General features: G+C 37.3%; 2 protein-coding genes across 2 annotated transcripts; both read left to right on the forward strand.

Annotated features, from left to right (window-relative positions):
* The first annotated feature begins 10,972 nt into the window (after positions 1–10,972).
* Positions 10,973–12,987, forward strand: LOC111797601 (uncharacterized). The gene is made up of 2 exons (XM_023680657.2): positions 10,973–12,295; positions 12,398–12,987. The coding sequence occupies exons 1-2, from the start codon at positions 11,067–11,069 to the stop codon at positions 12,711–12,713; spliced, it is 1,545 nt and encodes a 514-aa protein (XP_023536425.1). The 5' UTR covers positions 10,973–11,066; the 3' UTR covers positions 12,714–12,987.
* Positions 12,988–13,665: 678 nt separating this feature from the next.
* LOC111797289 (F-box protein SKIP23-like) lies at positions 13,666–14,986 on the forward strand. Its single transcript, XM_023680260.2, has one exon. It carries the CDS (start codon positions 13,695–13,697, stop codon positions 14,871–14,873), a length of 1,179 nt encoding a protein of 392 aa, XP_023536028.1. The 5' UTR covers positions 13,666–13,694; the 3' UTR covers positions 14,874–14,986.
* The last annotated feature ends 408 nt before the right edge of the window (positions 14,987–15,394 follow it).

The raw sequence follows: 15,394 nt of genomic DNA on the forward strand, positions 1-15,394 counted from the left end.
TAATTGATTAAGGTAATTAATGAAGTTAAAAGTCAGTTTTAATTAAGTTTATAATGGGTTCTACAAACCACTAAAAAGTTAAATACTTTTTTAATCACTATTAACTAAAAATTCAATGCAAAAAATCAAGTCAAAAGGCCCACTCAATACCATTTTTTTATTTTAAAAAGTTAAATTTCATTTACTTTATGAATAATGAAGTATTTAGATTAAATCATACATTTGGAAATCCTTTTTGATATTTAAAATAAAGATTATAAAAAAGTATTATAACGAATAAATTACTTTTTCACAAATAAAATATTAACAAAATGATTTTTAATAAATTGGAGAGAGAATTATTCCCTACGACTGTCCGTCTGCAGAAAATTATAAGGCGAAACCCTAGCTAGCTCGCTCCAAAGCTTGAAGAAGATCATATCAGATCTTCATAGGCTCTAATTCCAAAATACCAAACGGACCTAAAATAAACACCATCTGCAAAACCATTTCCTGCTGGCAGCCGACGGCGGGGGACGAAACAAGCACGTAGCCTGAAAGCGCCGCCGTGAATGGCCGACCGCGAAACGCACGCGCCGCCTCAGGAGAAGGTAATAATGGAAGCATCTTCGGCTGGCATAGAAAAAGCCTAAACTCTTTTGTCAGTGGACAATGATGAGGGGTGCGTCGTAGTTTTCAAGGCTTGGGAAATTGGGTAAAATCAAGATGATTTTTTAGGGGGAAAAAAGGCCAAGCGATTATAACCAAACATAATGATCATAATAATTAAAGCTACATTGAGAGTGAATTCAAAAATGGGGGACAGACAAAGCATGCATGAAGGCCATGAACATAATCTGAAAAAAATCTCCACTAATTTACTGTTGGACTTGTTTTTCATACTTTAATCAATCAAATACATATTTCTTCATCGATTTTCATCTCAGAACTTAAATACCTTAGCCATTTCGGCCCCATCAGCTGCAAAAGAGAGCTCAAAAGAAACAATCATATCATTTTCTACACTTACTTTTCCACTCAATCATGACAGAAATCTAGAGTTCTAAGATTTGGGATTCGACCCAATGTTTCTCCAAACCTAGTAAAGCATTGATCCAAACTTCTTAGGGTTCTTCATTCCCATCCAGAAAAGAAAAACCCTAAATCGCTATTCCCATCTCTGTCATTCAGATTTATAACAAGAAGATAGAGGGGGGAAGGGGGAAACAGCGATCAAATCAAACCTGAGAAAGAAACCTTCATGATGGTAGTGGTCTGTGGAAAAACAGAATGATGAGAGATCTTCAGAGAGCAAAAGAGAATAATAAACGAATAACTATGATGGGGTTACTACTACCTTTGAAGAAAAATTTCTGCAAAACAAGAAAAGAGAAAGTAAAATGAAGATGATGAAAAGAGAGAAAGGCATCATGAGGGCTTTTACAAAGAGAATCCAACAGAGCTCAGTTGGCAGTATGCCCACCTCCCCATATTACAAAGGAAACAAAGAACAGAACCAAAAATATTGAATCAAACAATGAAACCGGGGAGGTGGACAGAATGCCAATAAACTCTGTTGGGAAATCCTTTGCTAAAACAACAAACCCACATGAAAACACGTCTAGATTTCGCCTTCCACGCTTGAAGATTGGAATATGAATCCAACATGAAAGTGATCTGGGAAACCAACCAAGGAAACCCCATGAACCACCCAAAAGAGAGCACAAATGGATGGGAGAAAATGGATATGAAAGTTTATAGGGCAGAGCAGCAGATGGGGTTCTATTTAAGATGGAAAAGAAGTGAATACACAGTAAGTAATCAAAGAGAGAGAGGGAGAGAGAGAAAAGAGTTATTAATTAATATGACAGAGATGCATGAGGGATGAGAGAGAGAGAGGGATTGATTGGTGGGTTTGGGGTGCAAATTGCAAATACAGAAAGATCAAATAAATAATGATGAGGGTTTTGTTTTGGTCACTTTCTGCCAATCCCTTCTCCTCCTCCTCCCATCAATCTGTCTTTTCTTTCTCCATTTTACTCAGATCTCTCTCTGTGTCAATTGATCAACTAAAGTATTAAGCCCATTGCCCACCTCAAACTAGAGTAGCAACTAGTTCCGTTTAATCTAATAATGTGTACCACAAAACCCTAAAAATGTAATTCAGTTTTATTATTGTTGCCTTCAAGTTTAGATTCCTGTAGTTTGAGATCATAAAAATTTGAACCCATGAGTTGGGTTTATTACAAAGATCAACCTCCATCTATTTCATGCATCTTAGTTTTGTGGTAGAGTGGAGAGGGAAAAGAAAGAGAAATGATGGGGATGGCATGTTTGTAGGTCATATCACTCGGCGCCTGATGAATGGTTTTCAAACCAATGTGTCAAAGGACAAATTATTAAGTTCACACCAAACTCAATGCCGTATCACTATAAGGTTATTTATTTATTTACTTACTTCTTTATGGAATCAGGTTTTCATTGGGGGCTATTGGAACCTTTTTCATATCGGTGGTTGACATTATTTATTTCAATAATAAAACAAATACATACTACTTTTAGAACCCCCATCCTTTCAATCTTCCTTTCTCTTTCTCTTTTTTTTTAAGCCTTTTAGGGATACATTTCATGAGTTTTACTCCACTTTTATACTCAAATTAATAAAAAAGATAACTAATCATAATCATAATCAAATTCTTGTTAGTAATCAAGACCCTCTACAATGGTATGATATCGTTCTATTTGAAAATAAACTATAAAAGTTTTACTATGGGTTTTCTCAAAAATATTCCTCTTAATTAGTCAATGTAGAATTCTTTCTCTTAATCAAGAGTTCTAACTTCTTATCACATTGTCAAATTATAGACTTTTCTTATCACATTGTCAGATTATAGACTTAACTAACGAATTATAGACTTAATGAATCAAGATTTCAAGATGATTGACAAAAGAAGATTATTAAGATACTCTTCAAAGAGGCCATCTAATACACGTCAACATAAGTTGCACAAGTCTGTTGACTATCGGAAAGAACCAGCGTGCCAAAGGACGCATTGCTTTATTGGCAATGCTTCCAACCCAATATTCCATTCAAATTGGGTCAGCAACTTACTAAAAACTAATGATGATATGCATTGAATCAACATCCTCAGTCAAAATCTAGAAGGGTTTCCTATGTCTAAAATGTGCCAAAATATTTAATGAATAAATTAAAATTTAAATATATAGTCCACACGAAATAAAACGTTCATATGAACACATAAATTTCTAAATTTCAATATATAATATTTGTTGATGAGGAATTAGGACTTTGTCAATGAGAAAATGATTGTTAAATGGATTAAGCAAAAGGAGGAGAGTGAAAGGTAAGGAAAAGTGGGAAATATGTGTGGACGATGAAATGGGAAATGGGAATAAGGAAGCCAAGACGCTGACGCAACCAGGGGGTCCCACTTGTAGCCATGATCTGCGTGGCATCTTAGGTCCGTTTCACTTTCACAAACCATTTTCAAAACCAAAACTGCAATTCCCCTTTCTGACTTCTTGTGTTTTCATTTCACATACAACAAAAGGGGGAATATGGAAAGTGAGTCAGTGTGTGAATTTTTCTGTATCCACTTCACTTGGGTGATAGCTGATTCCATTTCAGCTATCACCTTAACTAAGCTAGCTGCTAATTAAAACGTGATTTTCAAAGAACTATATTACAATACAAATAAAGGAAAATGAAATTCAAAGCTACCCACTACTGAAAGTAAAGACGCACACACATACTGAAGGGCTTTGAAGGGGATCAAATTGACATCAGTAAAAAAAAAAAGAAAATAGGAGAAGGAAAGCCTTGGAGTCAAAGGGTAAAAAAAGTGGAAAGAGGGGTGAGGCTGTCTCTTTCCGCCAGTCCATGGAATTGCGAGGTCAAGAATACAAACTTACAGTGGGATGGATGGTTGGTTGGTTGGTTGGTTAAAGAGAGGAGAGAGAAAGAGAAGGGAGGAGGAAAATGGTCCATTTTGTCGAGTGAAAGGTCGCAGTCATGAGGAAGCAAATAGTTTAATGAAAAACCTTAACAGTTATACCATAGAAAAGGAGGGGGGAGGAAATTTTGAGGGGGAAAAAGAACAAAACTCCCAGCAATATGTATAAGTGTGTGTCTGTACGCCTGCATTTATGAAAGCAACCAACATCCCCATATCCCTCATATTTTCTCTGTCTCTGTCTGTCTCTCTCTCTCTCTCTCTCAGAGAATTTTAATGGCTTGAAATCTACCCCCAACGACTCGCATTGAATTCACCAGTTTCAAAATCATGGAATGGGTTTTTATTTTCTTTTTAGACTCGTCTTTGGAATTCGGTTCGGTTTTGTCTGATGCACACAGCGCAGAGCTACTGCCAGAGAAGAGGGTAGGAGGGATGTGGTGTGTGGTGTGTGCTGTGTGCTGTAGTCACTGACAGAGGCCATGATTGAATCACGGGGATGAGGGAGGAAAGGAATAAGGATGCCTCCCCCCTCCCCAGATGAAGCTTTTCAATACAACAGATGCAAATACGAATACGAATACAAATACTGAGATTCCATTGCCTCATACCCTTATTATCCTTTGCCTTTCCCACCATCGAGGACACTGCCCTATCATCATCCCCCCATCTTGTCTCAAGATTGCTGCCAAGATCTTATCATCACCATCCCCGATTTTATTCCCTCCTCCTCCTCCTCCTCCTCCTCCTCCTCCTCCTCCTCCTCCTCCTCCTCCTCCTCCTCTATCCTATATATTTGAATCTAGAAATTAGAATCAACCAACGGAGTAATGTGTTAATATGCATTCCTTTTTCACTTTAGTACTCAGGCTAAAGCATTTTGTTATAAACACGTCTAAATTCACCTTATAATAAAACTCCATGTGTTTTTTCTAGGTCGCTTGGTGTTGGTGGCTGATTAAAGTAATAATATTCCACAAATTATTATTTATTTGTAATTTTTTTAGTATTAAAAAAAACGTTTTTTCCATGCTAGATGGTGGAATTTACCTATTCGTCGACTCTTGCTAGAAATTTGTTGAACATCATTGTAAGACATGCAAGCATTATCTTCTTTTGGTAGACCAAATCATTGCTATAGACTTTGAACACTTGAAGCAAAGTCGCAATATTTGTAGAAGAAACACATGGAACAGCAAAAACTACTTTTAATTAAAGTAATTTGGGTCTCCATAATTATTGTTTTTGGTTTTTGGGTCTAAGGCTATAACCACTAATATTACAAATTTAGGTCTCCATAAGTTTATATGTCTTGGTTTCTACTTTCCACTCATATTTTCAAAAATCATGCCAAATTTTGAAGGAAAAAAAACTCAAATCTTGTTTTTACTTTTATTTTTAAAATTTAACTAGAAATTGAAGTTTTTTTTTAAGATAGGTGAAAATCATAATAGAGAAGATGAGAAGCAACGAGCATCAATTTCAAAAAATATAAAACTAAAATCAAAATGGTTAACAAAAAAAAAAACCTGAAAAACTTTTTTTTTTTTTAAATTGCTTTTGTTTTTTTTAATTTGACTAACAATTCAAATGATTTTTTAAGAAAAATACAAACCATGGTTAATAAATTATGATAAACAAATATAATTAAATTAAAAACTAAATAGTAATCAAATTTGGTCTAGATTCAAGACTAATTTGATAGACTAATATTAATTTTAAATGTAAATTCCTAACATGATTTTTTTGAAAAAAAAATGTTCTTGACCATCGAAAAACTACTCCCAACAGAAAGTCTTTGTGATTTTGTTTTATTCTATTTTATGAATTTATTAATCCTAAAAACAGTATTTGAACTCAATTTTTTATAACGTATTTCCTTACGTAGCTTAATTTGAAGCTTCTAAACTCCAAATCATGGGAGACGCCATTTGAGTGTTTGTATTGAGAGTTTTGGGTATAGGTTTAAGTTTAAGCAGATTTGGGTTAATATATCAAATTCATGTTTGCTCTAGGATTTGTCTAAGTATAGGGTTTGATGTACAAGCTAATGAGTTGTATTCTATAATTCACTCATTCCTAAACCCTCCACTTAAACATTTACTAGTCTAAAATGTGTTAGAAATTATGGACTTCTACCCTAGTGTGAAGTGTGATTGTTCACTTTGAGTATAAGCTTTCATGACTTTACTTCAACTTTTCTTAAAAAACCTCGTATCAATAGAAATAGTATTATTTTATTTTATGTTTTTATTGTAAACCCATGATCTTTTGCTTAATCAGCCAATGTGAGACTCCTCTCCCCACAATCTTCCCCTCGAACAAAATACACTATACAGCCTCCCCTGAGGCCTATGGAGACCTCAAACAGTCTCTCCTTAATCGAGACTCAACTTCTTCCCTAAAACTCTCGAACAAAGTACACCTTTTGTTTGACGCTTGAGTCACTTTTGACTACATCTTCGAGGCTTACAACTTCTTTGTTCGACACTTGAAAATTCTATTAACATACCTAAGTTAAAAGTATGACTCTGATACAATGTTAGAAATTACGGACCTCTACAGTGATATAATATTATCCACTTTGAGCATAAATTATGATGACTTTGCTTTTGATTTTCTCAAAATATCTCATTCCAATTGAGATAGTTTTCTTATAAACTTTTGATCTTCCCTTTAATTAGCCAATGTGGAACTCCTCTCCTAACCATTCTCAACAAAATGTTAATCTCAGGCTCTAAACACGCACATGAGTCAAACATCCCAAAATGACCCCACTACCCTTCATCTAGTCTAATGTTCATTTGGTCTTATATATTGGAAAGGACTTTCATATGGTTCTTTCCTTGGCCATGGTGCAACTCCAACAACTTCCATTTTCATTGGGGAACGTGTATGCCATTGTAGGGACGACCACTAGAAAAATTCACTTACGCATGCTTATAAGCAGCCAATTTCTTTCTCATTCTTAACTAAAATTCAGAATGGTTGACCAAAACAAGTATAATTTCATTCAAAGAAACAGGCAGCAAGCAAGCAGCAAAACCAACAACACTTTGTTATTGTTCAAGTGGGCCTTACACTTTTGCTTACCGCACAGCTGGATGGGATTCCCACACTGTTTCCAATGAATGCGAGCCGTTGTGGTTAAAAAGTGGATATCTGCCGTAATGAAAATGTCTCAAAGTCAATAAAAATCAACAGTTTTTTAACTGTACCTGAGAATCCCCAATTATGGTTCGGCGGTGGACGTCAGAGAGAGGTGTTCATCGCTGCTGCACTTGGAGTCCTCAGCAAATCTACTTTACAATCCTGCATGTAGAGAATCTGAAAAGGCAGTTAGAGAACAAAAAGATGAGTGCTTGGTATATATATAAAAATAGGAAGACCAATTTGCTGCAATCAGCACTGTTGCCGGTAGCTAATATTCAGTCACATGAATGGCAAACTCCCCCTTCTTTTTTTTTTTTTTTCCCCCTTTTTTCTGCTGACTGCAGCTTCGGACAGCAGTTTGAATGTCTTCCGGAATAAAAAATCATAATTTCCAACAGGCATATAGAATGTGCTAGTGGTGGTGCTAGTTAATAAATCATGAATATATATACTTGTCAAATCTATAAAAGCAAACTAGCTAACTGTGATTAATTAGTACCTCTCGAGAATAAATTAATCGGTCTATCCATTAATCAAGTGGCAGGTAAAACCAAGTTGCCCAAGTTTGATGACTGGGACAAGGTAGTAGTGTCCACACAGGACGGTTAGATTATTCCTGGAATTCAGAAAAAGAAAATATAAGACCTATAGAGGTTCACTGTTGATGAACATGGCAATGATCCAACTAATACAACATATACACGATGAAGGTTGGGGCAAGGGAAGCCGTGGAAGGGTGGCGTTGGTCTGTATATCTTTTGGAGTTTCAAATCAAAAATGATAAGAGCCATTGGCCATGGTATTATGATGGTGATGCTTGGTAGTCATTTCCCTGCTCTTCGGCCATGTGGCACTCACTATAAGGTCCGTTCGACACAACTTATAGCCAAAATTATACCGAAACTAACGTTTTTGAAATATCATATATGCCTAAACAAACTATCAAACTGATCCAAAATGAATTGAATCGATCAACTACCGATCAAACCATGTCCATGGTTGATATTTCAGCTTGCACGCCTAAACTCTCTCCCTACTTTCTCTTATGTTCTGCACTTCATAATGGATGTTCAAATCTCATCCCTTAACTGAAGTCATCCAATCAATATACATCTCCAAATTTAATTTAGAGTTCTAATACACTAGACCCCTTTGCAATATCCACAGAGGTTCACACACTCAGATTGACTTCAGTCTTCCTCCACGCCCGAACATTCATCCTAAGAATCGATGATTGCTCACTAAGTACACCTCCAGATGTAAAGACAGACATCCATGTCTATGGAGTATAATCTTGAAAACAACATAAAATTTGTGAAAAATCAGAATTCATACGTACTGAAGGGAAGGTCCTACCCATGATAGGAGTTGCAACCTGATAAGGAACAGGTGGGGTGTAAAAACTGGTTTTGAGGCAACAATTAAAAGACAACAAGTACTCCTCTACCATGGTTTAGAAACATCGAAGATTGATCACTCAGCCTGCTAAACAATTATACTCTTAAGATTTGCAGCTAAATTTTGGGAACTAACTTATTATGTAGTCAAATCTCAGAGAATAACTTGCTTAAAAACATCCAATATAGGAAGATGGGGCTCGAATCGTACAAAAGCTTTGTTGGATCAAACAATCCAAAAACCACAACAAATTATGATGAACAAGTGATTAGGTATTTAGACTTACTATAAAACGAAGCATAGCTGAAAGAAAGCCACAGCGGAGTGAGCGAGAATTAGACTGCAAACAAGATAACACTCTATTCCAAGCTGATACAGTTTGGATGCCTCCATGATATGGCTGGCAGGAAGGGGCCAATGGACCTGCAAGAAGCATTCTGAGGTCAGGGGAATAGAAAATCCATGATATTACTGTCGCCCGATCCTTTCTATTTCAAATAATTAAGATTTGATGTTCATAGTATTACACTTTGGAGGGGGGACGGGGGTTTGCAATGGCCTCACATACAGGGAGACCTGAAGAACTCCCTTGGTTGTAAAATCAAAAGCAGATGAAAGTTATCCTGTGTTGTCAATCCAATCTATTATCCATTCTATGTCTATCTGCATTTAGAGTTGTGATCATCACTATGGAATATATGAATTGAGAAAAACAACAGAGGATATTATCCACAAACACCAACCATTCAAGTAAACTAAAAAACTAGAAAATTCCAAGAAACTGTTGTGGATATTGCTTAAAACGTGATTCTAATTTATCAACACAGTACATACGAAGAACAAAGATTCATCATCGTACCTTGATCGTAGTCCAAGTCATGGCCATTATAATTACAAGAATCCCAATACTCTCCAATAGAAAACACGGACTTCGCTGCTTCAATATATTCTTTCATGAACCAGAAAAACCATGAATTCCAACTCGAGCAAGTAATTTGTATATTGTGACTAAAAGCATATCACATTGAGGCAGAAATTTCATCGATTAAAAGATTTCCATGTTAATCAAACTTTTGTTAGTCCACGGGCATACATAATCCGTCAAAAATCCCAGGGAAAACATGGATCAAATAATAAGCATGCATAATACTTGGGATGAAAACCTTGACGTCTTAGTTGAAGAAAATAGGGCAGTCCTGCAACCACAACCAAAGACGAAAACAGCATGACACTCCATAAAATATAACCTCATTCGTATTGTGCGATCTTAACTTCGGTATCCGAATGCCCCCACGAACAAGGAAAAGGAAAGGAAGGTAACGAGCTAGAATCATAACAGGGTACTTAGCGGCGAGATGGAGACAATTCATGGCTCTAGCTTAATTCCGTAAGCGACAGAGTACAACCTGCTTCATTTTGAGAATCTATTCCTCAATTCAAACTGGATAAAACATCAACTTCTTAATGTGTTTAAACTCACAAGCAGAAGATGCGATCAACCTTAATAATACGAATAATCATCTGAAAAGTAGAAATCTCAGATTGGCGCAAAGACATTTACCGGTGATAAATTAAAGAAAGAGATTGGCGCGAAGACATCCACCATTTGCAATCGAAGGATCGGTCTCAGAAGTTTGAAGGCCATTTGATCTGCAGACGCGTGGTCTCGAGATTCTTCGCTAAAACCAATCGAAGGAGAGTGGGATCTGGACCACCATTTCACAATGGCATAAGAGCAAAGAAATTGACGGTTTCGTGGGACGTCCGCTTGAAGGTATGCTAATAATTGCTACCTCTGAACCTCCTCGGGTTAAACTAAATTCAATTTGGCGGGTTGGCCTATTTTCAACTATTAATTTGTTGTATTATTTATTTATTTATTAGTTTTTTTTTCTTCTTTTTTTCCGATGGAATGTTTTATTTTAGGTGATTAAATACCCCTTCAACGTGAACGGAAATTTGGAAGTCCACATTATATTAAAAATATTTTAAAAGAAAATTTCGGGGAGCAAAATAATATTGGTTGGATAGTAAGAATAATATTCACATTTTAAAAACAGATTAGTAAATAACATAATCATATTATAAAAAATATAGAAAGACTTGACGCTATTTATTGTCACTCACCTATTTTAATTATTTATGTGATACTAATAATAAGAGTTTTTTATTTTTATTTTAAAGGTATTTTTTAAATAAAAAAACTTTTAAGAAGATTAATAAAACTATATTTTCAGAGTTTAAAAATATTTTTTAAATAAAGTAGGTTGAATTTTTTTTTTTTTTTTTTTAAGTTTAAAAACAAGTTTGAGATTTTTTTTTTAAAAAGATTGTTTTTATTAAATTGGCGAATTTATGAAATATATATAATAAATAATAAAAAAATAAAAAACCACTATTTTTACTCTAAAAAAACACTATAACCAACGGAAAAATGGAATTTAAAGAAAATATAAAATTTAAAAAAATAATAGGAATCTATTTTGGACATGGAACTTCTAGCATCTGTTGGGACTCTAAAACCCTAATGGAGACTTCAGTCTATGCCCCTGCCTGAGTAAAATGGAAGAAGAACCGCCAACGCAAACCAGAAGGTCGCCGCCACAACCGTCGATCGAAGAACCAGAACCAAAGAAGCTTAAAATGTCATCCACAACCACCACCTCCGATGACGAAGATGTCAATTCCAATTCTGCGGCACCGAAGAAACAAAGGTACAAGCGCCGCAAGATTGCTATTTTCTTTGCCTACTGTGGCGTCGGTTATCAAGGGATGCAGAAGAATCCAGGCGCTAAAACCATTGAAGCCGACCTTGAAGAAGCCCTATATCTCTCCGGTGCAGTCCCGGAGCAGGACCGAGGGCTCTCGAAGCGCTACGATTGGGCCCGCTCGGCTCGCACTGATAAGGGCGTGAGCGCCGTGGGTCAGGTTGTTTCCGGTCGCTTCTACATCGATCCGCCAGGTTTTGTTGATCGTCTCAATTCGAATCTTTCGCCCCAGATTCGAATTTTCGGGTACAAGCGCGTCACAGCGTCATTTAATGCGAAGAAGTTCTGCGATCGGAGAAGGTATGTTTACCTAATTCCTGTCTTCGCTCTCGATCCTAATTGCCATCGTGATAGAGAAAGTGTGAAGGCTAGTTTAGGGTCTGGTAACGAGCTTGTGAAGTGCTTAGAGTGCTCTGAACGAGGACGCAAGGTCGAAGGCTTGATGGGCAAGCGCAATTTCGAAGTAAAAACTGCGATATCTGAATCAGACATTTCGCCCAACTCTGGAAACGCCATTGAAGTTTCTGATGTTCAGGCAAATGGTGCATTGGAGGACAATGCCACGGCCTCCGATTCTATCAAAGAAGAAAACAGTGGTACTGAACTCAATGTTGGAAGCGAAGCTACTGCCAAAATTGAAGGCTGTGAAATGTCTGGATTAGGGAACGATTCTGAGAATGTTGTAAGCAAAGAAAGCGTTAATAGGAATGAGAAATCCTCAGGGAGCTTCAAGTATGGCGAGGAGGAGAAAGCTAGGTTCAATAGGATTTTGAAGAAATATGTAGGAACTCATAACTTCCACAATTTTACTACCAGAACAAAAGCAGAGGACCCTGCTGCTCGTCGCTTCATCATTTCATTTGATGCGGCGACCACCGTAGTCGTTGAAGGCATTGAATTTGTGAAATGTGAAGTTGTGGGGCAGAGTTTCATGCTTCACCAGATCCGGAAGATGATGGGTCTTGCTGTGGCAATCATGAGGAACTGTGCTCCAGAATCATTGATTGAGAAGGCTCTGCAACAGTATGTAATTTCCATTTTCAACTGCAATTTTCATTTCATTTGTTAATAGAATAGAATAGAATTGGATTCCATCAAGTTTTGGTAATCAAAATTGAAACACAGGGATGTAAATATCAACCTGCCCACTGCACCTGAGGTTGGGCTGTACTTGGACGAGTGCCTATTCACATCATATAATCAGAAGTGGAAAGACAGTCATGAAGAGGTATCTATGAAAGCATACGAAGAGGTAGCAGAAGATTTCAAAATGAAGCATATATATTCTCACATTGGTTCCACAGAGCACAAAGAGGGAGCCGTTGCCTTATGGCTGCATTCTCTAAACCATCGCAATTATCCTGATTTACGCGTTGCTGATGAGGCTGCAGATAATGCTAAGAACACAAGTGTTGACATCGACACACAGGCTGAGACTTAGAAGGTCTTCTTCCACCTTTGCTTTTACCTGCCATTTGGATACTTTCAGCAAAAAATATTAGTTTTGATTGATGATTTAGTGCTTCTTTAACTTCAACTCTAATCAGATCATGCATAAATTTTGTTCAAGAAAGTGAGGCAAATCCATTTATTATGTTACGTTCTGATTATGATCTCGAGTCATGTTATTCTATACCCCTACAGGGTTTGAACTATTTGTACACCAAAATTGTTTAATTTATATTATGGTGAACCTGAAGTAGTTATAACTTTTACACTATTAGATGTAGGAACTCTAAAATAGCTTAGATCTACCTGTTAGAAAGGATCGGTTCTTGTATTTTCCTTTCAATTGGGCCCGAGCTCTCAAGATCGTCGATGTAGAGTGGATGTAGTAGACTCATAACTGTTATATTTTTAGGGCAAATACTTGGTATACTCATCAGTACTGTGATCCAAAGAGAGGATCAGCAACAATTTAGAGCTCAAACTTAAAAAAAAAAAAAAAAAAAAAAAAAAAAAAGGCTCATTCGACAAAATTTAGTATGCATTTCTTGAAATTAGAAGTTTTGGCAATAAACATTGAAGATTTCTAATGAATGCGTGTATTTTGTTAATAGTAACATGTATGTATTTGAGTAAGCAGCTTGTTTTCCATTTAATCCATTAGTTTATGTTGATTTTTATTTATTTATTTATTTTGGAAAAGATAATTAATGGATTCTGTTTCTCTATCAGTTAGCTTGTAGGTCTTTTTCCTTGGGCTTTTAAATTTGGCCATAGGTTTAGTTAGCCTCATTAATTTATTCTTTAAAAGAAAAAAACAAAATTTAAAAAATTGAATGAAATAATAATTTAGTTGACCTTTTATTTTATAAGAAACAATAATAATAATGGCTCTTTTAAATTGGTGGAGAAAATAAAAGAACTCCTCATCATTCAGAACAAATATCTTCTGGACGAAGCGCAAGGCCTTAGAAAAATGGCTGACTGGACCCAACTCCCGCCCGATCTCCTGCAAGTTATCGCCGATAACCTCACCGTCTACTCTGACTATCTCCGATTTCGAGTCGTCTGTCAGAGCTGGCGATCATCGGTCCCCAAAATCCCTCGCCGTCTTCCTCCCCAGCTCCCCTGGCTCATAATTCCTCTGTACCACGACTCCCGCTGCGGCTTATTCAACTTTTCTGACAACAAAATCCACTTCCTTCACCTCCCGGAGGCTTCTCTCGGGAAGCGCCGGTGCGGTTCTTCCCACGGCTGGCTTGCGATCCTCGACGAAACTCCGACAATCCTCCTCCTCAACCCCTTAACCAGGGCCAAGCTCCGTCTGCCTCCGCTCTCCACGTTCCCCAACGTCGTCTCTTTCGATTACTCCAGAGTTGGCCGAGAATACCTGATCCGTACACCCACTGGGCACATCTACAGCCGGAATTTGCGGCAGATGCGCGATTCTTTTGTCAAGAAAATCGTTCTGTCCTCAAGTCCATCGAATCAGAACGATTTCTCGGCCGTGGCGATTCTGAATCATAGCGGCGATTTGGCATTTTGCCGGAGTGGCGGTGAATCCTGGACGTTCGTCGATGATGCACCGTCCGATTGCGAAGATATTGTTTACTCCGACGGGCTGTTCTACGCGGTGGATAAGCACGGGGTCATTTCAGTGATGGATCTACGCGGTTCCCGCTCTGAAGTTTCACTGGTTACTACAGGAAGCCAATCGGCCGGTGATATACAATATTTGGTAAAATTAGGGCGCGAATTACTGCTGGTGAGTCGGTATTTGGATATCATCAACGACGCCATGGTTGACGAGCTGATATCTGTAATCTATCGTACGGTACGATTTGAGGTATTCCGAATGGAATGGGAAGGGCCGCGATGGGAGAAGGTCGAAAATTTGGATGAAATGGCACTGTTCGTAGGGGGGAACTCTTCTATGGCTTTCTCTGCATCTGATTTTGGTGGAATCTCAGGGAATTGTATATATTATACGGACGATTACTCTGACACCGATTACCAGGGACAGGGTGAAGAACCGGATATGGGGATTTTCCGATTGTGCGACGGAAGCTTCGAGCAGCTGCCGTATTACTCCGGCGGCTCTCATTCCCGACGCCGTTTACTTCCACCGATTTGGGTAACTCCGAATCCTTGCTAATTGTGCGTTTCCGGATCGTTTCAATTGAATAATTAATTGCATTTCATCAGTGATCAATACAATCACAAATTGAAATTTTCTAAATAAAAGTTGCCATTTTCTTTGGTTTTTCATATTCTTGATAAATTACCCTTAATGGTTAATTTTTGGTAGTGCAATTATTCCATGGTCAAACCGAAGAGAGAACGGTTGAAAGTATTTGAAGTTCATACCGCATGAAGAATGACCTCATGGATGCCTAACGGTTACTTCCAATTTGAATTTGAATTCGAAATTGAAATAATTATGGTTAGTGGGTGGTTACTAAAATTACGAGGGTTGCTTTCTTGCTCATCACCGGTTACTCCTCTAAAATTGTATTTTCATAATGAAAGTGAAAAATAAAATTGATATAATAAGCAATAAAAAAAATTCAATTGTCTTGTCATCCCTCGTGGTAGTATTTAGGGTAGACAATCAGTACGCAATAGTGTCTTATCACACAGCCTACTTAGCTTATAGGACAAACAAACACAAGTATG

This window comes from Cucurbita pepo, chromosome 6 (genome assembly GCF_057944985.1).
Source record: "Cucurbita pepo subsp. pepo isolate OVF chromosome 6, ASM5794498v1, whole genome shotgun sequence".
Lineage (NCBI taxonomy): Eukaryota > Viridiplantae > Streptophyta > Magnoliopsida > Cucurbitales > Cucurbitaceae > Cucurbita > Cucurbita pepo.